The sequence below is a fragment of the Micropterus salmoides genome, unplaced genomic scaffold (genome assembly GCF_014851395.1).
Source record: "Micropterus salmoides isolate LMB-PRFRI ecotype aquatic unplaced genomic scaffold, ASM1485139v1 Ms_hic_scaffold_14, whole genome shotgun sequence".
Lineage (NCBI taxonomy): Eukaryota > Metazoa > Chordata > Actinopteri > Centrarchiformes > Centrarchidae > Micropterus > Micropterus salmoides.
In genome coordinates, this window is record NW_024040485.1 from 10,880,602 (window position 1) to 10,907,539 (window position 26,938).

Sequence of the window (26,938 nt, forward strand, 5' to 3'; positions counted from 1 at the left end):
CTTCAAGACCAATCTGAAAAGAAGTGTATGTAAAGGTAGACTGAAGTATTTTATACTATTTAATACCAACAATTTAATTGAGATTAACGAAATCGGCTATGTGTGTTTCTCATTGATTGGTGACCAGAGTGGATTTTGGAGGCATTTAAAGATGTTGTGCTGAGGATATCAAACATGTTTGGTATGGGAGCATTAAAAAATAGTTTTAGTATCTGTATTATATGTCTATGCTATTACCGCATTGTTTTATTAGGTTTGTTGAAGTAGCTGCACATCTCGTACATTTTCTTTGTAAACATAGCCACTCACCATATAAGGGATTTCCACTTTGTACACCGAACCCGCGGTGTGATGTTCACAAATCACCATTTGAGGAGAAATAGCACAAGGTTTTTCTAAACCAATCAGACCCACAGTTTGGACTATCGCCTTCATCAGTCAGCCAATCGTTAAGCGCTATTCCATTGGAAGGGCGGGTCAATGCTTAGTTCAGGAAGACGGGTTGAAGTGAGGTGGGAATGAGAAATCATCATTTAGTTAGCCCGCTGCTAGCTGTCTGAAGCTGAGCTGTTATTAGCGTTGTAGCCGAAATCAGTAGATTATTTAACTTTTGTTAGGTGCAAAGATGACCCTCTGACATCAAGTATGGACATAAGTTAACAATGACGGGGGAGAAAAAGAAGAAAAAGCGGCTGAACCGCAGCATTCTTCTTGCAAAGAAAATTATAATAAAAGATGGAGGAAGTGTGAGTTAAATATTTATTTATCTTCGTTAACTTAGCTTGCCGCTGAGCTAAACTGGCTTTCAGCCGCTGAAGTTAGTTAGTAGCATCGTTTATTAAATGAAAATTTAGCAGTTGAAGCGGCATTTGCTTATAGCTTTCTGTCTTCGATGGTTTGCCACAGCGGATAATGTTAACCGTTAGCTGGGTCCGCCTTGCTACCTGGCTAGCATAAACAGCTAGCAATGAACTAGCATTAGCTAATGTTAGCGGCCTACGTTTGCTAGGCGTTAACACGTCAGCTCTGGTAACGTTAGCGCTAGCTGGCTAATGTCAGCGTTAGCTGTCTTTTTCTTTATCGACTGTCTCCTCACAGTAAATCTTTTACACTTAACGTTAATATGATCATATCTAACTTAAATCAGCACGTATTGTTAATGGTATCTCATGTTTGTTCAAATCTTGTAGAAATTATGTATCCGTGCATCACTAGGGGCACAAACGTTCAGGTTAACATTAGCTCACTAGCACATATGTTTAATTGGGGTTGTTTTTTTACCCTGGCCTGGTGCAATATACAGGTAACTATCGTTAGCTAGCGTTAAGCTATTTTTGTACTAATGTTACCTAGCTTATTGGTTAAGAGTCAAAGCAATGTATATTAACATAAAACAAAAGAGATCTTTACTGTGGTTTATAAATGGACGAAGGCAAAACATTCAAACTCTGGGTTTGGTAACTTAACGTTGGTTGAAAACAAACACACCGTTTAAAAACATAGACTGTCGCTGCCAAAGCTAAACTATCAGTTGTTAAATTATACTATGGCTGTTGAGCATATGGTGTAAATGATTGGTTAAATATCAGTCATGGCTTGTTGTTGTGACACATTTATAATCCCTTTTCTGGGTCATTGACACCTGTAGTCCATGTATGATTAAAACCGTCCTACAGTGTGATAAGGTGCCCTTACCTGGAAGCACCCAAGTTCTCTAGCTCAATAGACAGATCAAATAGTCCACAAACTATCAAATCCAGGATTCTAGTTGTGTTGGTAATTTAGCTGTTGGAAGTGATGATTCTCCCAATTTAGGCTGTTGGCAAAAATTTAGGATGTTAGGATTGTTATAAATACAGTGGGGCATCAGTGCTGGTTATGTAATCAGTTGAACAGCTATGCCAATCATGCTGGATATCCGTTATGAAGACACAGTTATAATCCAAATGGAAATGACCAGAAACTGATGTGTATTTTGAACATTGTCCTGTCATCCTTGTGACAGTCTTGTGTCTGCAAACACCTGACATCATGTGGCTTTATTCCAATGAAGTCCTAAGTTCAGGTCATTATTGCCTAACTGTATTACTGCAGCTAGGTCTGACCACTTAGCCATTAAGATTTAACTTTCCACATCCAGCCCTTGATCCAGCCATAGCATCTAATAGACTTAGACACTCACCAGTCAATTGCAAAATGTGATCTCGAAAGACGTAGCTGGTCATTTTTACGGGAGGGGAAGTTGCAACATCCATATAATGAGACAGTTACAGATTGTTCCTCATTTTCTCAGTAAAATAGGTGGTGTTATCATGGGCTTATGGAACAAAAAGGGTGGAAGCTTCCTATGATTTGGTGTTTACTCCCTAATTGGTCATAACCAGACCTGTAAACTGGTTTTCTTCTATGTTTTCATCCTCTCCACGTGGGGAAATGACAAACCACATGGGCGAGTAAACTAGCAGTTAGGGTCTTTGTTACGTTGGTCCTGGCCTACTTTACAGTCTCCACAATTATCGCACCTCGCTGTGTTTCCTGCCAAACATCCGTTTTAACTCCATAACACTTTCTCTTCACTTTACAGACTTGTATAGATTTTACTGTGCTGCAGTAAAGTGACATCTTCTCCAGGGAGCGGGTTTTATGCAAGTTTGTGTTTTACTCAGATTAGGGTTGCAACAGTATGAGATTTTCATGGTATGATAACTGTCTCAGAAAATATCACAGTATACGGTATTACACAATTATTATAATAATAAAATTGTAGTAATAGTTGTTGCTGTAGTAGTAGTTGTATATTGACCGTACTATGAAACCAGTATACTGCTACAACCCCAGATATAGGTCTCTATTTAGAGTGACCCAGAAAACTATACACAGATTATTTGGTTATTTTACCTATTAGGTTAAAAAGTAATTGATTTAAAATTTTTAATGAAATATTGTGCAGTATAGAGTCATTGACTGGGGGTAGTTTCAGGAACTGAAAAGAATTAGTTATAGTGATTCTAATATGATTGGTGGCTTGTTTAATTCAACATTCAGCCCTGCACTAACTGTATTGGTAAGTCAAAATTTCTTGCAGTTGAGTTATTTTTCTTACCCAGCTGCTGGCTGTCCCACAGGATCAGGTGATGCAGAGTCTTTGTATCATTAAGCGAATGCTGCCATGAAATGGATTCCAGTTTAAGGTTCAGTCTGTTAATGTTATATCATTACCGGGCAGTTTGAGGCATTTAAAAATGTTTGTTGCTTCACACCTAATTACAGTTTAATTCCTATGTTTCTCTCTGTCTCCATCCAGCCTCAGGGAATCGGTGAGCCCAGTGTTTACCATGCTGTGGTGGTCATTTTCCTGGAGTTTTTTGCATGGGGTCTCCTTACCACCCCGATGCTCTCGGTAAGCCTAGATATATCGCACTCTCACATAGACACACTGTTATGTAAACTGACATAAAAGTTTGTTAATATGTTCATACGCCTACACTTCTCTTCTCTGGAAACCTAGCCAAAGAGTAACATTTCCCATTAACTGGGACTACACAAGGCCCCATCAGTGTCTATGAATGATTGAATTTCTAATCAGATGAGCGAGTGACGCAGTTTGTTTGTTTTTTTGTGTATGTGTGTAGGCAGATGTCTTGCCAAGTGCTAATGGACTGAGAAATATGAAAAGGGCATCAAACTGTTGTGTTGTCTGAGCACCAGTTCTTTGTTGAAAAGGCTTATCAGGGGGTCACTGGTGTGTGTTGTCAGGCCACAGCACCAATGCCTGCCAGGCCCACACCACACATTCACCTCAGCGCAGAGTAGTGTGATCTAAGTGTTTGCTACAGGCAACTCTAACAGCTTTATTTAGAGGACTTTCATTCCAAAACGAAACCTTTTTGTTTTGGAAAAATGCTCCAACATCATCTGTCACTAGGCTAGTTAAAATCCACAGATGATTGTTTTCTCAAAAACAAATCTATTTTGTATCCTGAGTGCTAAGATGACTCATAATGATGCTATGCTTTATTTCATACCAGCAGGGATGGTATATTAATACTTTTCCTTTTTCTGACAGTAGCTTGCTATTTTTCAGCAAGCTCTGTGTATTTATTGAACTCCTGTCCTGTTTTTTTTTTACCTACACATTTTTTTCTACCAATTTAAATCACTTTGGGTGGAAACTGTAGGGCTGTACTGAAATTCATAATTTCTTGTTACATTTGACGCTTCTATTAAGGTTTTCGAACAGAGCTTCATATGTGGTCATATTTTATGACGTCAACAAAAAATGCAAAATCCTCAATTTGAATAAAGTGATTCATCAGAATAAATGAGTCTGCTTTTGTTAAGTAAAGGCCAAATGAGTCGGATTTGTCTGTTGCGGTTTGTAAACACGCAATTGAAAGTTTGCCCCGTCTCAACGATCGAAAGAGCAAGAGCAGCGGTGGTCAAGCAAGCTAGAGAGGGAGCAGCATTAGCAAAAACAAAGCAGCGTTTCAGAGAAATAAAATGGAAACAATCCTACGCAGCCACCACTGGAATCTTATTCTACAGATAGTATAATACTAATATTAGTGTAGCCTAATCTTTATCTGCAACTGTGCAGAAAAAAACAGGTTTAAACCGAATGAATAGACATGCAAAAGAAAGCTGCCCTGAGCATTTGAATGTTGATTCAGAATTTGAATCTCAACGTTATGAATGAAGCTTCAAACTATTCTAAAGTGCCCTAGAAACTGGTATCTCAAACAAACGATGAGCAAACATCTGTGAGCCACATGATGTAAACCAGACAGGCTTATGCAACACTTGCTTTTCAGCAGTCTCTTGTTTTTGAAGAGGTGGTTGAATGTTTAACTGTTGAGCAGTAATTACTGGAGGCTTGTTGCCCTGAAGATCCCTGGGCAGAGGCAGGATTTGCATTTTGGACTAATCAGAGGGCGCCTGAAGATGAGAGGGACTGTTTCACTGCTCCCAGTGAGCACACTGCTTCATTAGTATCCAGCAGCAACAGTCTTCACTGAGCATTCAGTTTGTGTCTGTAGGGTACCAGAGGAAGAGAGGGGATTCTTGGCCATGCCAGAAGCTCTCCCCCTGTACCCCTAAACAATAACCAGATCCTGTTGTTCAGTCTCTGTTGAGCTCCACATGCTAAATTAAACTGAGTCTCCATGTTCCCACACCAATGTCAATGACACTTGCACCCCATACTTGCTGCACACTAGTGTTATGGACTTTGAACTGGACATCCCATGGATTTTAAAGGCGACCTATTACCCTCATTTCCAGTAGGGCCAAATCGTTTTCAAATCGAAATTGCAGTTTGAAAGAACACAATTAGTTAATCGTGAAGACAGTGGTTAAAATGTAGGTTAATTATACAGCGCATCTGATTTGTTTTAAACTGTCATGCAGTTACATTCATTCCGTTCTCATCCTTGTGTGACAGACCTGCTTGCCAACCACAAGCGCCATGCGTCTCCTGTTATGGTCCTACTCGCCAATCAGAGCAGGCACAGGGCATGTACATTTTACAACAACAAACGAAGCTAGATGAAAACGTGGGATGATGGCATCAGCTGAACAGAAACAGGCAGCGGCTGTGCCACAGTTTTGTCCGGCGTCAACTCGCAGTGAAGTGTTTCAGCAGCGGAGCGTTAAGTGTGCCCTACGTTGTTGACGGCCTGTTAATTTGTCTTTTCTTGTGCTTCAACTACGGATAACGGCTCTCTCTGAACGAGTTTTGTGCTGCTCTCCGCAGGCTACATTTCCCACATGGACCATTTCAGAATTACAGTGGTTTGCCTGCCTGATTTTGCTGACTTGTTCAGGTTTTGTTGATTTGTCCGCTTGTCTTTGATTTTTGTGCTGCTAACATGGATCTATCGGCCGTGTGCGGAACTAGCTAGCTAAATTAGCTAGGTGCATCTGTAATGGAGCCTTTGCTAAGCCCTGCCCCCCTTAGTTACTGTTGCTAAGTCCGACAAACTGCCTGCGCTGCCACTGTCTGTTAATGCACTCCCCAGAGAATGACTGTCAAATGTGCTGGCAAAAGCAATCTCTTTATTTTAGGTTTTGGAAAGAGAATAAATCATACTTCTCCTTTCAGCCTATCTGGGTAGCAACTATAACTATTACAAGATGCCCCAGGAACAGCGTTTGACCAGATCTTAGAAAAATGCAGCCAAAAAAAGCTAGAAATCTTTTTGCATTAGAGTCAATGGAGCGCAGCCATGAAAGTGTCAGACCTCAGTTAGAGCGAGTCCTGTACTGCGCTGTAATTGGCCAGCTGAGTATTCAGGGCGTGGCTTAGCAAAGGGTCAATTCACCTTAAGTGGCATTTTAACAGGGCTGACAACTTTGTGTAGTGAAAAACGGGCTTAATACAAAATGTACTCACCAGAGAAAGTGAACAGCGAACTCCTAATAATAAGCTTTTTCAGTGGTGCTGGTTAAATTAACACAGTGCCGTACGAGTCACTGTAGCCTGAATGACAGGTCGCCATGGTAACGCCTTGTCAATCATAGATAATCCTGCCTGAAGCATACTCTGCTTTATGGTCTATTTTAAAATTAATTAATTAATTAAGTAATTTACTAAATGAACATCATGCTGTGTTGAAGAAGACATTAAACTAGCGACTGAGACCATAAACTCATTAGGAAAGTGTTTACTGAGTGTTTATGGGGTGGTGAAGGGGCAGTGTATAAGACACATGCCTTTGGTGTGAGAGACTCGTGTTCAGTTCCCACAGTGACATCCACCAATGTGTCCCTGAGCAAGACACTTAACCCCTAGTTGCTCCATAGGCGTGCGACCTCTGACATATATAACAATTGTAAGTCACTTTGGATAAAAGCGTCAGCTAAATGAATAAATGTAAATGTACGGAGGTAATTATTCAGTTGAGGAGTAGGATCATTTTGCCATTATTTCTAATGGAGCCAGACTTCTTTTTACAACCAGAAGAGTCGCCCCTTGCTGGCCGTTCAATAGAATGCAGGTTTAAGGGACTTCCGCATTTGCATCGATTTGCTGACCGGAAGCTTCCTGCTTGGTTTATTGTTGATACATGATTGGGAGTCTGCACAGGGTGTTTTATTTTGAAAATCAGCTGGATTCTCTATGCCGTTCAGTGACTTCCTGCCCGGTTCATCTGCTCGGTGCTGTTTGACAAGGCAAGTTCCGTCAAAAATAGACTGGCAGTGAATACTGAACTTTAGCTAAACTTCGCAAAATCGCAAATCTTAATCACAATATCTAGCAGAAGAATCTCAATTAGATTTTTTTCTCCAAATCGTTCAGCCCTAATTTCCATCTCTATATTTTAATTCTGGGCACTAGAATTAACTACTCCACTAGAGTAGCTTTGCATGTGTTTCTGGGAGGCGGTGTAGGCACCAGATATACTTTGCCTGGCAGACATTCGTGGGGCCTGACTGATTACTCTATAAAAACACACAGCTTTTGTAACTTTATTCACAGATTTGGTTGAAACTGATAATATTTTTTGAAGTTTCTAGAACTGTAACATTAGCTGCTGTTAGCTAGTTAGGGCAGTTAGTTTTGAAGCTAGTGGCACTGAGCTAATGGGACCTCTAGCTGCATGGCCAACTAGCTAATGGTGGGTACTGTTAGCAGTAGTTGGCGATTATTTTAGCAACAAGAAATGTCCATCAAGAAAGTAACTAACTTTCCTTTACAACCTCCCACATTCCTTCTGTGAACCTCCAAAGATGTGAAGAGTTGTCCTGAGTCTTGGATTGCCATACGTACACACTTCCCTTTAGTGCTGGAGAAAGCATAACTGAGAAAGACATAGTAGGTGGATGGCCGATCTGACATCAGCTCAGCAAAAAAGTGTTCAGAGCAGTCTAAAGCCTGAGCTTGTGTTTATTATAAAAGTTTTAAAAACCTCATTTTTAAAGATAGTGGTACACAAAGACATTTGATTATTTCATAAGCATTTATTTAAAGTAGTCCTCAACTGGCAAAATCCAAATTAAGAAGAAGTTTTCTACAATTAAAATAAAATTTAGAGAATTGTGCAGCCTTGACAGGGTAGGCACTTTTGAGTATACTTGCTTATCCGCACTGAAAGTTTGATAACAGCAGTTTCCTAGCAAAACGGTTATCTAAAAACCATCAACCGGATTTCGCTGTTCGTCAAATGTTGTGACATGACATAGAGATTTGACAAAGAGATGAGATTATTTTGCTCGCTAATATTACGTAGCTCTTATAACCAGGTCCATACACCAGGATTGGTATAACTGTTTCACAATCGTATTTACTAAAAGAATAAATGTCATCTTCAATAGAGCAGAGGTAAACGAGCAGTGTCATCCAGATTGTTTTGTCCCGTGAAAACAAGCAACACCAACTTTATAGTCTTTCCCTCCTGATGAATTTCTATCTTTTGGTGTGTTCGTCAGAGTGTGGATGATTTGGGTTTTCCCAGAACATAAAACATGCTTGAAACTAAAATGACTTGAATGAAAATGTGTTTTTAAAGCCAAACTCTGATTTGGCAGTGGCCACCTAAGAAGGCTGTTGTTTTATGACCAAAGTTCATTTGTAAATTTAACAGGGTTTAGCACTCACATGAGGAATGACAACCATGTATATCTGATCTTGGCGTTTCACTCAGTTTCAGCAAGTCATGTGAATCAATGGCTAGGCACCAGACATTTACTGGCGTTTGAGCATACCGGAGACTAGTACAGAAATAATACCAGGCATAGTCAAAATTCAATGATATTCTAGTTTTGGGTCTAAATCCTTGAAATGTGTGTGTGGGCTAAACTTTGGAACAGCTTACCAGATAAAGTGAGAATTACAGTTTTTACAAATGAATAAACGTTTTAATTGAACATTAAACATTTAATAGAATGGAAAGAGGAGAAATAGGTGAATGTATAAGTGTTTTATTAAATATTACTCATTGTACAAATTGTACATATTGTATCTGCTATAATCTTGTTAAAGATAGAATATGTAACTTCTCTGCATCAAAATGTCTTAAAAACAACTAGACCTATATTTTTTTTTTTGAGTTGTGTACTTCCATTATACCAGATCTTTCCATCAGTTTTCAAGGTAACGGTGTATTTCAATTGGTCGCTTGTCAATGGCGTTACATTCCCTCTGCGCATGCATCAGCTTCTTGGTTGTCTGCCAGAAGCTCGTATAAGTAGAATCTTTATCCAATTTTAAGCCACATTTTAACATTACGCTTTTTAGGTCTTGGTCCTTTTTTTAACTGTATATTTTAACCAGATAAAGGATTTTAGTCACAGATCTTAATTTATCAACAAAACAAGCTGAACAAACGTTAGCGGCTGCTATGGCTCGCAGCATCCGGTGTCTGTCGAACAGCATCAGAGAAACACTGATTTTTAGTGTGAAACCATTTGATGAGTGTTTGTACCAGTTTTAGTCACAAGGAGGGCCGTTTGATTTGGACAGGATACCTCTGCTGACAATTCGGCCCCTGGTAAAAACCTCCTGAATGTCTGGATCTGAAGTTAGGGAGTAAAGGGAAAGCTGACTACAGTTAAGGCAATGGTGGTGAAGACATCCTCTCTAGTTACCCCTTGCTACTTCATGACATCATCAAACTACTTCTTTGTTACTGTTTAGATGTGGTGGCCCCTAGTGCCAGAAAGTTACATACTGTGCATCTAAGTTATTTGAACTTTTTTAGTTTTTATACTGTGTCATGCTTTACTTTTGTGCATTACACTGTTTTTCTGTATGTCTTGTCCGTATTTTACACGTTTTGGTGTGCTTTTGTTTGTCTTTTCTGGGTGAATATGTGAAAGTGTGTTTACATGTACGTTGCATGATGATGAAATAACACCTAAACCAGCCCAGTTTAATGACTCAGCCTGTAAATCATATCCCTGTGGAGGGTCTCAGAAAACACATTAAAGATCAAATATTTATGTTTAATGTAGATATGCACAATGTATAATTAATATAATTTTGTTAGTTCTTTCATTGGAGTGAAAATTTGCAGCATGTAGTGTTATGCCATAGGCCTCAGAGATTGAATTAGAGGTGTTGTGGATTAGTCTTTGTTTCAACCCTCCGTCATTTGGTAGATTTTTGTCCAGTGGCCTCACACTTGTTTTGCTCCCTAGCTGTAGTTTAACTCTGAAAAGTACATAAACCACTGAAGGTCATTGTTGAAATGTCAAATGTGATGCAGACTATGTGGATAACATGGTTTCATCTGGTGTTATCTGTGTTTGCTCTCAGGTATTACACCAGACATTCCCCCAACACACATTCCTGATGAATGGGCTTATCCACGGTGTAAAGGTAAGACATCACTACATACAAACAGAATAACTGGGTTCTATACTCTTGACAGAAATATAACAGTGACTCATGCAAAGTGAGAAAACACAGTCCCACTTGCATGTTAGCACGTTTTCTCAAGCCTTTATTGACAGTATCACAATAACCAGCAATATCTTTGTGTTGTTTGAAATGTATTGACTTTAAACAAGTGGTATTGCAAATATTTCTGTGCACTGTGGAGGAATAAATAAGCAATTGTATTCTTTTTTTCATGGCCAGCAGGGACGTCCCCTTTGTGTTTTTAGTACTACAGTATGTCCTCCTTCAACACGGCTAGTTTGTCTTGCTTTTATTTGCCCATAGAAGATCTGCTGAGCTTGTGTGCTCTTGTTCAGCGACGCCCTGCTAGACACTAATTCAGTGACATGTTAACACCTGCAAGCTGTTGGGTAACCATAGCAGGTTCCCCAGCTGGCCACAGTACAGCTTGTTGAAGCACCTTTGGGGGTGAAGTACCTCATGTGCACTGTAACTGTCTTTATTCAGGGAAAAGAAAGTGTGTCTAAAGATAGCTGAGAGTACATGCTTGTAATTATTTTAGATTTTCAATTTTCTTATCATTATGGGTGTTGTGATATTGACAAAAAATTGTTATTCTCTCATCAAGAAATAATTACTCTGCGAAAGAGATTTTCTGAAGCTAAAATGAGTTGACAAATCTATTATTGACCCCCATAAACAACTTATGTTATCTTATGTTGTCAACATAATGGCTTGTTTGTCTTTTCAAGACAACAAAAGTAAGAAATGTGTTTTACTTGATGACACAAATTTATCATTACATTCCCACTGCAGGCCGTAATGCTCAAATCCGATTTATTCCCCAAATCAATTTTTTTTTATTTACTGTTCCCATTATTTTTTAATTGTGGCCCATATCAGACTCCAGTGTGAACTGGCCATGGCCTAAAAGTGACCCACATGTGCAAAAAGAAGAATACAACTATTGCATGGAAGCAAACATGGAGGCCACAGAGGTTAGCTTATACTTGCTAACCCTCCAAATTTTCACATGAGACCCTTGTTTTTTATTGCCTTTTCCCATACAAGTGGGAATCACAGGGTACCACGTGATACATGGCTTAAGATAACAATGTCATGATACAGCAATTCTGCGATATCGCTAGACAACTCTAAAATGATACATCATGATATCTATGAATACAAAATGCCAGTAAAAAAAAAAAGTTTTCTCTATTTATTTGCTGCAAATCCAAACTGTCAGAAAACAGCACAATTCTGCAGCACATGTTTTTTAGTCTGTAAGTTAAAACAGAGCAATTGTGAAAAATTATTATAAAAACATTTCTTAATAAAATGCACAAACGCAAATTCGCTGAATTCACTGAATATTTAGCTGAAAATACATTATATTAATAACTGTTCATTGACCCAGCTTTGTAATGCCCTTTCTCCACCTGGTGATAGCTGTATTTTTAGGCCACTGGGAATTTTGAGTTTTTAGTATTGACCCTTTGGGGTTGCTATAGCTAGTCAGTGTGGAGTGCAGAAGTAGCAGATCAAGCTACTGACATTAGCAGCTCTTTTTTTATTTCAAACAGAGCTCAGGAAACATATGTACTTTAAGTACAGTAGCACAGTATGTCACTCAGGATGTTAAGCATGTGAAGCAAAATGTGTAATTTATGTTAAGATTATATTATCGCGATCGCTATACTAATGTGTGTTAGCACGTTAACGGAGATTCCCATCATATGTTAGCATTGAGCTAACCATCAAAGCGCTATTTATTTTATGTATTGATATGATGGGCTAGAATATCCATGTATTGCTGTATCGACTTATAAGCAAAAAAAAAGTTGTAAAGATATTGTCTTCCTTTGTGTCAGTATGGCTATAGAAGACAAACGAAAGCCTGATTTATACTTCTGTGTTGAATCAACAGCGGAGCCTATGCGAGGCCCCGTTACCCTCTGCTGTATCCTACGCCGTAGCCTAACGTGCACCTCTTCAAAAATGTAACTACACTTCGGGGCAACGCGGACCGTAAGAACTGTGATTGGTCGGCTGGGTAGCCTCGCAATGCTTCGGAGCCGACAGGAAGTGCTTCGTGCTTGGAAGTAAATTTTACTAGCAGCTAGTCAAGCGGTGGATCAATATATTTGAGCACCACAACCCAAGCGAAATGACTTGTTTCTCTATCAGAATGTGGTCCATTCTGTCCATAACATTTCAAACATCTATAATAGCCGCGCGTATTTAATTTTACCCCTGTTCAAGTTAGCTGGAGGGAAGTTAGACTGCTCGGCCGGCAAAAGTCAACACTGTGGACGCTGTAGCACTACCGCCTACTAGCGTTTGGCAGTGTAATTGCAGAATGACATAGACACCGATGCACAAGTATAAATGCACGGCTGCGTGTGTAGCTTACGCTATAAGCTACGGTGTAGACCCGACGCAGAAGTAAAAATCACACTTAAAGCTTTTAGATGTGAGTGGTGTTCATGTTCCACCTAAGAGTTAGCCATAAGAGCAGTTTCATGCATAGATTATAGTAACGTTTTTAAATTACCCTCTACCAAACTGGTTTGTTTGCGGAGTGTGTGCATGTTCTCAAATCATAGTCCCTGTGAATCTATGAGTGGTAACTTCACTCAAGTTATCAATTTACAGCACTTTCCTGATACATCCACCAATCTTTCTGTGCCATGTCCTTCCCCCAACTCTCTCTCCCCACCCTTTCCAGGGCCTATTATCGTTTCTGAGTGCGCCACTGATTGGAGCGTTGTCAGACGTATGGGGCCGCAAGTCCTTCTTGCTGCTTACAGTCTTCTTCACATGCGCGCCCATTCCACTAATGAAGATCAGCCCATGGTGAGTGCAAAACATTGACCACTCTATACAGTTTATAATATTATAAATTATTACATGTTATAAACTCTACAAAGGTGGAATTTACAATGTAATAACATTTAGGTTTTCTCATTTTAGTTTATCTGTGCTGAAAAGCCAAACCATTCTCTTCTTTCAGGTGGTACTTTGCGGTCATCTCCATGTCCGGTGTCTTTGCCGTCACCTTCTCTGTGATCTTTGCCTATGTGGCAGATATCACACAGGAACATGAGAGGAGCACAGCATACGGTTTGGTAAGGAGATGGTTGACCAAAACAGGTTCCTGTTAAAATGTTTTTGTTAAACACCTCCAGAATGATTATGTAATCCAGTGAAGCCATTGGTGAAGAATCATTCTTTTTATTTGTTAATTATCTTTTTTAAAAACTTTTAACCAGAAAGTAAAAATGGTTAAAGTTCTATCACTTCGTGTTTCTCTGACCTCAGCTATGTGTGTCCCTCCAGGTATCGGCTACCTTTGCGGCCAGCCTGGTCACCAGCCCGGCCATCGGAGCCTATCTGTCTGTTGCCTACGGTGACACCTTGGTGGTGATCCTGGCCACAGCCATTGCACTGCTTGACATCTGCTTCATTCTGGTGGCCGTACCGGAGTCACTTCCGGAGAAGATGAGGCCAGCATCATGGGGAGCACCCATCTCCTGGGAACAGGCAGACCCCTTCGCTGTGAGTAACAACATAATAGTCTTTGTTGATCATTTTTAGTCAGTTATGGTCCGGTATTGTGCGCAGGTTGTTTCCAGCCAAACATCAGTTAATTGCTGTGTTTTATCAGCCAATAGTGTTTAATGCCTTTTAAGGTTAAGCTTTTGAGGCGGGGGCGGTTGCCCTCTCTGGATTAAAGTTTCAAGCCTGTTTTACCTCTGACCACAACCAGCATCACTGCTAGGCGTGGTCAGACGTGTGCTCTCTTGAATCTGTAATGAGGATCAGCTTTATTGACAAATAGGTTTACACATACTTTTTACAGGACTCCCTTGTAAAAGAGACTGTGTCTCAATGGGACTTTACTGTTAAAATATTAATAAAATGCAAAGAATTTGCTTTGGTGCTTAACAATAAACATAGCAGGCTAAAAAGTATAAGAAAGATGGAGCAAAGTGCAGCAAGATGAAAAATTAAATCACTGGAGGTAAGCAGGGACAAAAGTTGACAATTTTTAAATCTGCCACAAAGCACAGGTGCCCATCTGTACACTGAAACATATTGTGTTCACTAATCATTTTTCCTGTATATACTGCTCATTAAAATTTACATTTTATCTAAAGTGGTCTACAATTGCTATATATGTCATAGCTTGCACGCCTCTGGAGCAAGTAGGGGTTAAGTGTCTTGCTCAGGGACACAATGGTGTCTCACAGTGGATTCAAACCTCTCTCGCACCGAAGGCATGTGTCTTATCCAGTGCGCCATCACCACCCCCAATACCTTCCCAATTTGTTCCTAATGTTAAGTGATGAGGGACACAGTCCACAGTCCTCAATAAATTTCAAAGTTTATCTAAAGACAATAGTCAGCACTCTGTGACAAATCAAGTCATCTTCCAGTTGTCTTTTAGTATGGAATTCCTTCTTTTTCTTACTGTCCTTCCACCGCAGCAGGAAAACACTGTCCAGAGAAACAAAAAGAACTTTAACTTTGGAAGATGTTGAGGCCTCATACTAACTTTAGAAAAACTTTGGTATGTATTTTTGCACAGAACATGGACAATAGAATTATCTTACAGTGGATCTTACAGTCTCTTACAGTGGATCTATGTTGAGAAGGGATAGTTGAATAACCAGAATGATCAGGAGAAATGATGAAAACCTGTTTCAGTGTACACAAGGGCCTGTGAGTAAAACAGGCTTGCAGAGTGAAATAGAAATGTGAGCCTATCTTCTAATGGACAGTTCATATTAGTAACACCCATGGTTTTTGAAGACAGTTATACAGGTGCCGGTCATATAATTAGAATATCATCAAAAAGTTGATTTATTTCAGTAATTCCATTCAAAAAGTGAAACTTGTATAATGTATACATTCATTCCACACAGACTGATATATTTCAAGTGTTCATTCCTTTTAATTTTGATGATCATAACTGACAACTAATGAAAACCCCAAAATCAGTATCCCAGAAAATTAGAATATTGTGAAAAGGTTCAATATTGAAGACACCTGGTGCCACACTCTAATCAGCTAATTAACTCAAAACACCTGCAAAGGCCTTTAAATAGTCTCTCAGTCTAGTTCTGTAGGCTAAACAATCATGGGGAAGACTGCTGACTTGACAGCTGTCCAAAAGACGACCATTGACACCTTGCACAAGGAGGGCAAGACACAGAAGGTCATTGCTAAAGAGGCGGGCTGTTCACAGAGCTCTGTGTCCAAGCACATTAATAGAGAGGCGAAGGGAAGGAAAAGATGTGGTAGAAAAAAGTGTACAAGCAATAGGGATAACCGCACCCTGGAGAGGATTGTGAAACAAAAACCCATTCAAAAATGTGGGGGAGATTCACAAAGAGTGGACTGCAGCTGGAGTCAGTGCTTCAAGAACCACCACGCACAGACGTATGCAAGACATTTCAGCTGTCACATTCGTTGTGTCAAGCCACTCTTGAACAAGACACAGCGTCAGAAGCGTCTCACCTGGGCTAAAGACAAAAAGGACTGAACTGCTGCTGAGTGGTCCAAAGTTATGTTCTCTGATGAAAGTAAATTTTGCATTTCCTTTGGAAATCAAGGTCCCAGAGTCTGGAGGAAGAGAGGAGAGGCACAGAATCCACGTTGCTTGAAGTCCAGTGTAAAGTTTCCATAGTCAGTGTTGTTTTTTGCCATGTCATCTGCTGGTGTTGGTCCACTGTGTTTTCTGAGGTCCAAGGTCAACGCAGCCGTCTACCAGGAAGTTTTAGAGCACTTCATGCTTCCTGCTGCTGACCAACTTTATGGAGATGCAGATTTCATTTTCCAACAGGACTTGGCACCTACACACAGTGACAAAGCTACCAGTACCTGGTTTAAGGACCATGGTATCCCTGTTCTTAATTGGCCAGCAAACTCGCCTGACCATAACCCTATAGAAAATCTATGGGGTATTGTGAAGAGGAAGATGCGATACGCCAGACCCAACAATGCAGAAGAGCTGAAGGCCACTATCAGAGCAACCTGGGCTCTCATAACACCTGAGCAGTGCCACAGACTGATCGACTCCATGCCACGCTGCATTGCTGCAGTAATTCAGGCAAAAGGAGCCCCAACTAAGTATTGAGTGCTGTACATGCTCATACTTTTCATGTTCATACTTTTCAGTTGGCCAATATTTCTAAAAATCCTTTTTTTTGTATTGGTCTTAAGTAATATTCAAATTTTCGGAGATACTGAATTTGGGATTTTCATTAGTTGTCAGTTATAATCATCACAATTAAATTAAATAAACATTTGAAATATGTCAGTTTGTGTGTAATTAATGAATATAATATCCAAGTTTCACTTTTTGAACTTTTTGATGATATTCTAATTATAATGACCAGCACCTGTATTGACATAAATAGCGTATTATGCAAATTGAAATTTGAATTTTCTTACATAGCCTCATCAGCATGATGGTTAAACTATGAATGGTTATTAGAGCAGGACAGCAGAAGCAGGCAGCAGAGGTCTTTTATTACGTAAGGGTGAATTAAGAGACAGTGGTAAGTCAGCATGTCAAGAATTCCTGACCATTGCTCATGTTTCAAATTATTTAACTTTATAACAAGTAAATTTTTTCTTTCCTTCTTTTCTTGCTGTTCACTTGACAGTCTCTGCGTAAGGTGGGCCAGGACTCCACGGTGCTCCTCATCTGCATCACAGTGTTTCTCTCCTACCTCCCCGAGGCCGGCCAGTACTCCAGTTTCTTCCTCTATCTTAGACAGGTAACACTCTGCTCTTCCTGCTTACACGACTCCACAAACACACAAAGAATGATTATACACACAAACATCATTTAGACTCATCATGTACACTTACCACCACATGTCATAGCATCTACTCATCCAAATATGTCATTGAATTGTTATTTTAGGATTCCATTGTAAAGTGTATTCAACACCAACAGCCCCTTTCTCTGTGGTGTTAGATGTTTGAGTGTAAAATGGATTTAATTGAGATAATTGGAAAAGCCATTCCTTTTTTAGTATATGAGCGAGAGAGAGCGAGAAAGACGAGCGAGAGAGTGTGCTGCGCTACAGCGCTGTGCAATCAAATACAATTTTAAATAGGCCTAGTGAAAAAACAATCGAAAATCAATGTGGCGGTCAGCGTTGATATTGTGGCGGGCCGCCACAAATAAATGAACGTATGGGGAACATTTAGGGGTCAAACATTTAGTCCGCTAATGGGGGGAAGCCATAAAACAGTGTCAGATTAACCAGTCAGCCTATCTGACATACAAACAGTCTCATACTTTTCTGCTACGATCTTGAAAAAGGCAGCAAAGTAGTTGGAGATAAAAAATATATATTTAAATATAAATAAATACATACTCTACACACTTTCCTGCCCCCTTTTTGTGGCAAAGATTCAGATGGGTGAAGTGTTTGTGACTGTGTTTGTGTGTGTCTGACTATGCTTGTCTTGTCTGGTCATGTCAGAGTCCCTACACAGTATGGAATTTGATTTTAGTTCCTGGTCTATAGAAGTATGGGGGGAAAAATGTGTTTGCACCCCTATTGTGTTTTTTCATGGCATTTGGTGCATGCAGCCAGTACAGTCAAAATGTTTAACTCCGTGTGAGACAGCATGGGCCAGAGCACATCGGTGCCCCAAAATGGGACCACTAAAAATATTGGGGTGGCAAACAAATACTCATCAAGAGAATAAGTTTATAAGAATGAACACAGACCATGATTCATCTTTGCTAACTCCGACCAAGAAAATTTAGCCGCGCGGACTTCATGCTAGGGATGAAACGGTATGAAAATTTCATTGCAGAAAAACTTGCTAACACTGAGAGCTTCAGTTTACAAGCTGTTAGCAAGTCAGACAGACAAAACAAAGCTTTGTTTTGTCTGTCTGACAAAAACTCACCCTGCGTTTACTATAAGGTCTTTCAGCCCTCTCAAAAACTAACATTTAACCAGACTTCAGAGTGACTGAAAAATCTCCGCAGCGCTGTCATCCGATATATTCTCATTGACCCAAACAAACCCACGTTGCATATTGCGCATGCACGCCTGCTTCTGGGAGACTGTCGCTAACTTTGGTTGATGCTGGACTTTGCGGTGAGTTTATAATAGCACGGTAATCTAACCCATTTTATCATGGTAATTAAAATGTGTATGGTAATAATAACTGTTGGGAATTTTACCATGGTTTATCGTTAAACCGGTAATCGTTTCATCCCTACTTCAGGCCAACCTCTCTCACGTTGCCGACCCGTTCAAGAAGGGAGGGGAAAAAATGTCTGGGTCCCTCATGTCAAACTTTGTTACTAGACGCAATTTGCCCGCCACATTAAACATTTCCACACTTTGTGAAACAGATACTGTAGACTCATCTGAACACACTACTATCAGCATTACTTGTCAGCTTACTTGCCTTAATTAGATCTAATCGGTACTGCTGTAACTCTAGTTTTTCCATTTCCAATGACTGCCTTAGCCATTCCTTTTCTATGCCCAATTTATCCCTTAACATTTGCAACCGCAACAGCTCTTCAGACGTCAAACTCACCAACACTGTCATGTCGACTCTGCATTGTAGCTGGCAGAACACCATTTTCCATTAGAGCAGCCCTCAGTACTACTTTTTTTTTTTTTTTTTTCTCTTTTTAATTTTCTTAACTTTTTTTGCTCCAACGCGAGAATCATAATGCTCAATGAGCTTCAAAAGTTCATCTTTTGTACAACTATTCAAAAGCTCCTCAGACGGAGACCGAACAAAGGTAGGAACAGTGGCCACAACAAGACAGAATCTGGTGTGCAAAAATAAAATAAAATTAGAGCCGTCCCACTAACTACCTACTCAGAAGCGTATTAATCTCAAGCCTAGTCGTCATGCAGTTACTTACAGTGGGTAATTATGCACTAAATACCCACCAGAGCGAGAAAGGGATCTGCCCACGAGACAACTGCTCTCATCGTGCTCACCAACACTACTAAGATTTTATCAACGAATCCCAAAGGATAATCCTACCAGGGAAAGCTCCAACTCCAACATGTGCACACCAAACACTTTCACCATGGCCCCAAGATTTCCAAAACTGTTGCCAATTGTTCACAACTGAGTTTGGAAAAGTATGGATTTTTGAAATGTAAAATTTTGAAATGTAAAATGTGTAGGAACCCTGTCATGGTTTAACCTGTGAAATCTGAACTATCTCACCCTCAGGTCATAGGCTTCACATCAGAGACAGTGGCTGCCTTTATCGCTGTTGTGGGGATCCTCTCAATACTAGCACAGGTACTGGGAAACAAATATACACATTTGCATGTAATTTTGAGCCATCTTCTCCTTGTGGAGTCTGGAGTCTTTAGTTTCTTTCTTAATACAGCATGAGCAAATGCCCATCGCAATTTCCCAGAGCCCTTGTTGAGAACTTGAAGTATTTGGTATATCTCCAAGTTGCAAAGTTTCAAAGTGCTTTACAATCTATACATCATACCACACCCTCTGTTTTTAGATCAATGGTTTGGATAAGGGGGGAGAAACTTTAACAGGGATAAAAGGAAGTAGCTTCAAGAAGAGCAACAGAGAATGGCTCCCTCGTCCAGGATGAACAGACAAGTGATGGATGTTGTGTGTACAGAGTGGACAGAAATAACAAATTGCTTATTTTGTCCCAAAAACAACCCAGTTATTCAGTTGACTGTCAGAGAAGACGAAGAAAAGCAGCAACTCTTAACATTTAGTTAAAATATTGTTAGATACATTTTTCTGTCCATCAGTTAATCAATTAATTGTTTCAACTCGGTGTTGGAGTTGAGACGGAAGAGTGATTAAATGAAATGAAGTATTTGCTACATTTTTATTGCCTCCCTAGAGATGTCTAGTATGACCAGCATGCTTTGTTTTTTCTTAGACTGTGGTGTTGGGCATCCTGATGCGTTCCATAGGAAATAAAAACACAATCCTGCTCGGCTTAGGCTTCCAGATCCTCCAGCTTGCGTGGTATGGCTTTGGCTCTCAGCCCTGGTAAGTAACTGTCACACCTTGTCTCTTAACACACACACACCATTACATTAATTGAAAGGGAAAGAGACCCCACACACTAAGAACCAGAAATTCATGAAAAGTGTGCTTTTCAAATCCGCCCTTGATTGCTTCCGTCTGCATCACTTGTTAAGCATGTATCCATGGAGCTCAGGTTCAAAAGTGTAGATTGGCTTCTCAAAAAATGGTAGTGCTACAGTGAAATGTAGTCACTCTGTGAATAAAATTCAAGCAAGGAATGAAGGAAGTTTGTCTAAAATGACAAAGCATTTCCTGCAGCATAATGCGAAACCACAGTCATAGTCATAATGTCACTGAATCAGATGGTGGCTCATTCAGCCCCAGTAAAACAGTAAATATTTAATTTTAAAAGAAGTGACAAATGTTTTGGGATTCAAATTTGCTGAAGATGTGCAACTTTCAGTGAATTTTGGTTTAATTTTAATTTAACTTGAAGCACAGTGGGATTACAGCTCAGACAATCAAAATCAATCAAATCTAAATGACAACCAACCCTATGTGTTTCAGGATCAATCCCTCAGTGAACACTGCACATGTATGAGCACTATTGTCATCTTTTATTCATTTTTCCTATAAATCTTTTATTGTCCACAGTTGTTGTAATGCCCTGAAAAACCAGCAGAGGGGAGCAAAGCCTTAATCAATGGTATTGTCACCAGCAAGGTCATTACACTGTAATCTGATAACTGATACTCTTTATAAAGAGATCAAGTAATGTTGTAACTTGAAAGCTTTTGTTTGACTAATCTAAATTGTGAGCAGCTGAAACATATGCACAGTCTATTTAATTTTTTTGGGACTTCTGGTTTGAGAGGCAGTGTCTTTGAAACATGATTTTTGAAAGCAAAACACCTTAGTCGCTTTAAACATGTAAATAGGAAGAAAGGTGGTTTTCCCAAACAACCACCACCCACACAGGCCATATTATCAGTTTCATTTCTGTTGAGGTGAGATCATAACAACCCCTCCACTTTCTCTTGTTGTTTTGGCCTGGAGTGAAAGGCAGAGCGACATAATATCTATTGATTCTGAAAGAAAACATTTACAACATGTCTCCTTGTTGCTCCTCTCTGCTTTGGTCAATACCCAGGAAATTAAGTTAAACAAAGGTCAAGTTGGCCTTAACATATATTAAGGTGAGAGACCTTTCCATGTTTACAAAAAGAAACTAAGTAGTACAAACATCTAAAGCAGTCAATTCATGGTGGAAAACATACAACTGGTCATTGTTGTCATGGTTTTCATAAATGGAATAGAAAGTACAACTGTCAAATCTAATCTAAAATTAGATTAGACATTTTGGACTTTAAAGTCACTGCTTGTTTATAGCTGCAGTTTGATTACAGAAATGGATAGTAGACTTAACAACCATAGTAGGCTTAACAAGCTTTTAATTCACCTTTAAGGGCATGTATAAAATTAAAAAACAGTATTATACGTGCCTGTTGTGGGGGTCCTCTTAATGTTAGCTCAGGTACTGAAAAAAAAATACACATTTGCTATAGATTACATGTTATATTGAGCCATTCCCACCTCATGTTTGGAGTTTTAGTGTTTTAATCGTTTTGTCAATAAAATGGCAGGGAAAAAAAAATTGCTCTTCACAATTTCCCGTAGGCCAAGTTGGCAACTTTTTGAAAGGCCAAATAGGATTTTGTTTTTGTCCTTAACAAATGTGTGTTGTTGGTTGTAGGATGATGTGGGCTGCTGGAGCAGTTGCAGCCATGTCCAGCATCACTTTCCCTGCTATCAGCGCCATTGTGTCCCGTAATGCAGACCCTGACCAACAAGGCAAGTTTATACATCTTCAACATCTATCACCTTCAATTTAATAAAATCAGCATGCATCACTGCTTGATTTTGTCTAAATACAAAAGGCTGTATGTGAACTTAAAAATAAACATAAAATGTCTAAATTTAGCCAAAGTGATATTTAAAGAGGTCATATTATGCTTTTATTGAGTTAAATATCTTTATTGTGCATGTAATAGGCTTGCAAAGTGAAAAAGCCCAAAGTCCACCGCAAAGGGAGTTCCCATCTCACACAAAAAACTCTGGTCTTCACTTCTGCTTTGCTGCGACGTCGCAGCAAAATACACTGTAACTGGAACATATATAGCTGAACCGAAGCCTACTCTGCTTCTGATTTACTAGTTGTCCTTAACTAGGAACTGCGCATGTGCAACTCCCAACATCTTGTATCTTGTAAAGGTAAGATGTATCACTCCATTGCTAAAACGATCAGCGTTCAACACGGGGTGAAAAGAGGAGCTGCAGCAATGTGCAGTATGGCGAAAAATATGGTGTTTTTTTAGAAAATGAAACCATGTAAAAGTGTTCTGGGACAACCCCTAAATAAGATTTTGAACCTGAAAATGAGCCTAATAATGACGTCTTTAAATAGTTCATCACTAGATAAGTGAACAAGACTTGCAATCGATGCCAAATTAAGTTGTGTTGGGTTTTCTGTTCTATGTGCAAGACGCACATTTATTGAACTTCTATCCCTAGCCCTTTCCATTTGTTGAGTCTGTGACACTTATTGCAGACTAATCTACTAGAAAGAGGAGGGATAAAGACACATCTGTACATATCTGTAAAGTAGATATCCAGTTGACTCTGAAATATGCCTACATTGATTCATAATTTTTAACCGATATTTATAGATTTTCCTGACTGTGTTCTGTTTATATCTATCTGCCTATAGGTGTTGTCCAGGGGATGATTACTGGAATTCGGGGCCTGTGTAACGGTTTGGGCCCTGCTCTTTATGGTTTTGTCTTCTACCTGTTCCACGTGGAGCTGACTGACACGGACGGCTCTGAGAAAGGTGCCAAATCCAACATGGCCAACCCCACAGATGAGGTGAGCGTGAATGAAAAATAGCATTTAAGTCAGTTACACGATACAAGCACAAATGGTAAAATATTTTCTTCTGTCGTCCCTTCAGAGTGCCATCATCCCGGGTCCGCCCTTCCTGTTTGGTGCATGCTCAGTGCTGCTGTCTCTGCTGGTGGCCCTGTTTATCCCGGAGCACACGGGGCCCGGCATGAGGCCTGGCGCCTATAAGAAGCACAGCAACGGGGCACAGAGTCACTCCCACAGCCCTCAAGGCAGCGGGGCCGAGGGCAAGGAGCCACTGCTGGAGGACAGCAGCGTATAACCTCAGCTTGGGGTGGGCAGACACCCTCGCTCCAACCAAACACCCTCCCACACACATGGACAGATACTTATACATCTTACCACATGGACACACACACTCACCTCAGGCACACATCAGACTTGAAAAGGTGCCATGAAAAGGTGTTTGTGTCCACAGCACAAAAGTGGGCACTCCTCCCTTAGCGGCCCTTTTTCTTTTTTAAAGCAGGGTATTGTGAGGACTCTCTAAAGACCCTGTAAAGAGAGTTGTGTTGAGTATTTTTCGGGCTGCAGTGGAAAGGTGTGTGTGAGACACAGCTGAGTTGGACTCTAATCCTTGGTTTCTATAAAGCAGTAACAGAGTGGAGCATACCCCCGCCCCTTCCGGGGCAAAACAGAACAGAAGTGATTTGGTTTAGAGTGTGAGTGGGTTATATCTCAGATGTTACTAAATCCCTGTGTGACTCTTCATATTCCTCTGTAGCCAGTGGCAACTTTGTCTGTTTGTCCAATGAGAATGTAACAGTTGAGCACTTGGTTTTTCATAAGGTAACATCTGTTCTGATGCTTGTCGTTGCGACAGCTCTGTTACAGCATCCAAGAAAGGAACACAGTTCTTCCTCTGTGTGCTTGGCGGCGAAGCACAGCAACAGTATACCTGTGAGGGGAGTCTCCGCAGATGAGTGTTGGAGAGGCGCTGCCTAATCTAGGTTAGGATGGGTCAACCAGTTCAGATATAAAAAGCTTCGTAAGACCACACTTTGTTTAAACATCACACTTCTTACAGAGACGTGTGTGAGAAAGACCACTTTATTAGCTGAAACTGTTTTTCAATGTTTACTTGCCATTCTCAAGATAAGTCGTACAGTTTGAGTTGTATATTTTTCTCTGTTCAAACTGAAGTCTAGTTGTGCTTCAACTTCTTATTCAAGAAACAAATGTTGCCTCAAAGTGACTTAATATATATATATTTATTTATATATATATTAATTACGTAACCTGTATGAAGACCGAGGTCTGAGAAGGCTCTGTAATCTTACGCTATTGCTCCCATCGGAGCCATTACACACTTTTTATTCCTTTTTGTTTTCATGCCCTTCCCGTTTGTTTCCTGACATTAATCACCATCAGGGTTAAGGCTTAACATTGGTTTTATTGTAAAAACCTCTGGACCATTTGGAGCTAGAGCGTTGCTATCAGCATGTCAGTGTTGGCACTGACTGTTAATATGGCGTCTTTGAATTAATATCAGTAGGTTGATCAGAATATCACTCATGCTGCTGCAGTAGATAATTCAAAGGCTACGTGTGGTGTAATGTGGGGGATAAAGATTTCTTCAGTGGCAATTGGGCATGAACTTTGAAACGGTTTCACAGAATCCTTGACATTTAAGCTCCAGTACAAATGTTTATAACGGGCACTGCACATTTCTTAAACAGTAACTAACAGATGGTAGATATTGTAGGCTACATGAGAAGCACCTGGTGGAATTGGCTTGTAACTCACAATCTCACATTTAACATGCTTCAGATACTCCACAAGGGGGAGATATGTGGTTATGTCAGACCAGTACTATACAGGCCAACCTGCGCCAACTATAGGGGGGCAGTTGCAGCAGTAGTTCGGACTTGTAGATAAAAACAATGTTGCCCTGTACAGGTAAGCAATGTAACAGCTGCAATTTTAGCAAATATTACATCTGCAGATGTTCCTTTTTAAAAGCTGATGTGTTTTGAGTATTTTTACGGTTTTACATTTTCCACAGGTACGATAAAGTAAAAATATTCATTAATGTCACTCTAGGTTCAAGATTTAAAATGACAGATTTTGTCCTCCCTTCTACCCTTCAGTGGATAATTAATCTAAAAATGTAAATCTACAAAGTACCCAAGAGGATGGTACTTGAGCTCAGAGGTTACATGATTGAGAGCTTTTGAACTGTGTAGTTGTCCAAAAATGCATTAGTAAATATGACCCACTTAACAAATAAAATAAAATGTAAAACCTCAAATATGCACACTTGAAATGAGCTTGCAAGTGTCAAAGTGCAGCATCTATTATAGTTAGATGATGCACATCAGCATGCCTACCTGCTGGTCTGAACTGCAGCTGTTACTTTTCTTGCCAATAGGTGGTCCAGGTTGAACTTGGAAAAAGCAGGTCTGAAGCTGCTGGTGCTGCATCCCCGTAATTGGATAATATACTTTAGGTGCTTCGCATCAGTGACTGTGTGTTCCTGTTGTTCACATACTGTGTCAGCAACTGGTAAATGATCCTTGTTGTAATTTTTAACATTTCATTTAGAAATGCCTCAAGTGCGTTTAAATAGCCAAATTACAACCTGATACGGATTAGTAGCCAAAAGAGTTTCATGCTGTTAAACATCTGTCTGAAGAGAAATGTACGTCATATATATTTTGTGCCAAAAAAATATTGGTTTGCTTTTTCATACTGTGTGTGTGTATGTGTGTTTGCGTACTTGAGTGATTTGGATATTTTTTGTTTTCTCGTCTTAATTTCTTTGGCTGAAGGTTTAAGTTTTAACGCTATTTTTTTATAGCTTTTTAAAACTTTGTCCAGTCATTTTTAGGCATCTTTTGAACATTGTGGCTAGATGGTAAATTATCGAATGTCCATCTGTCTGTCTTCAGGCTTCATTTGATAACAAGCATTTCACCGTGGTTAGTTACATTTGATAAGCTAATTTTTCCCAGATTTATCAGTAGTTCATAACAAAAGTCGCTGAATGTTCCAAGCCAAGCTGTACATGTTGACCACGCTACACGCTCAACATTTTGACTTAACCTGTCATAGTTTTTATTATTTCAGAGGGGGTGTTACTAGACAAGAGGTCATTTGTGTGGATTTAATTTCTGAATATCATTATTTTTTTGTATTATTTATCATTTATTGGACCAACACATAGATAAACCCATAAATTCAGATCCTACTTCAATTGGTAAGATTCTGCACCAGCCCCAGGTGTACTCGTACAGCTTCAGATGTACAAAAATCACCTGTACGTACAGCAAATGTATATATTTATTGCTCAAGCAGATGGCCACCTCTCGGTCTATTCTCGGTCTATTTGGTTGTATGGTGCAATTATTACATATTTCTCAAGACTTACCTGCTAGCCACTCCTGTTTTTAGTATGATGTGGTTTGTGGCCTGAACCCCCTCTCTGTGTGCCTAAAATTAGCCAAGAAATGAGTATGGCAACATAAGTAAATGGTGGTTATTATGTAAATATGGGAAACTAATGACAAACTATTTATTAAAGGTTTATTGTACAATGAAATGTTTGATTTTGCCTCTGTGGGTTTGGGGTTGTTTACCATACGTGTTGATTCATCCAGAGCTAATTGAGTG

The 26,938-nt window shown here is 39.8% G+C and overlaps 1 protein-coding gene across 1 annotated transcript; it reads left to right on the top strand.

The window, feature by feature from the left end:
- Positions 1 to 515: 515 nt before the first annotated feature.
- mfsd14a2 (major facilitator superfamily domain containing 14A2) lies at positions 516 to 26,495 on the top strand. Its single transcript, XM_038717602.1, has 12 exons — positions 516 to 746; positions 3,305 to 3,400; positions 10,256 to 10,318; positions 13,068 to 13,195; positions 13,353 to 13,467; positions 13,679 to 13,897; positions 17,014 to 17,127; positions 19,583 to 19,654; positions 20,274 to 20,386; positions 22,119 to 22,216; positions 23,133 to 23,290; positions 23,376 to 26,495. Exons 1-12 carry the CDS (start codon positions 663 to 665, stop codon positions 23,586 to 23,588), a joined length of 1,473 nt encoding a protein of 490 aa, XP_038573530.1. The 5' UTR covers positions 516 to 662; the 3' UTR covers positions 23,589 to 26,495.
- Positions 26,496 to 26,938: the final 443 nt, after the last annotated feature.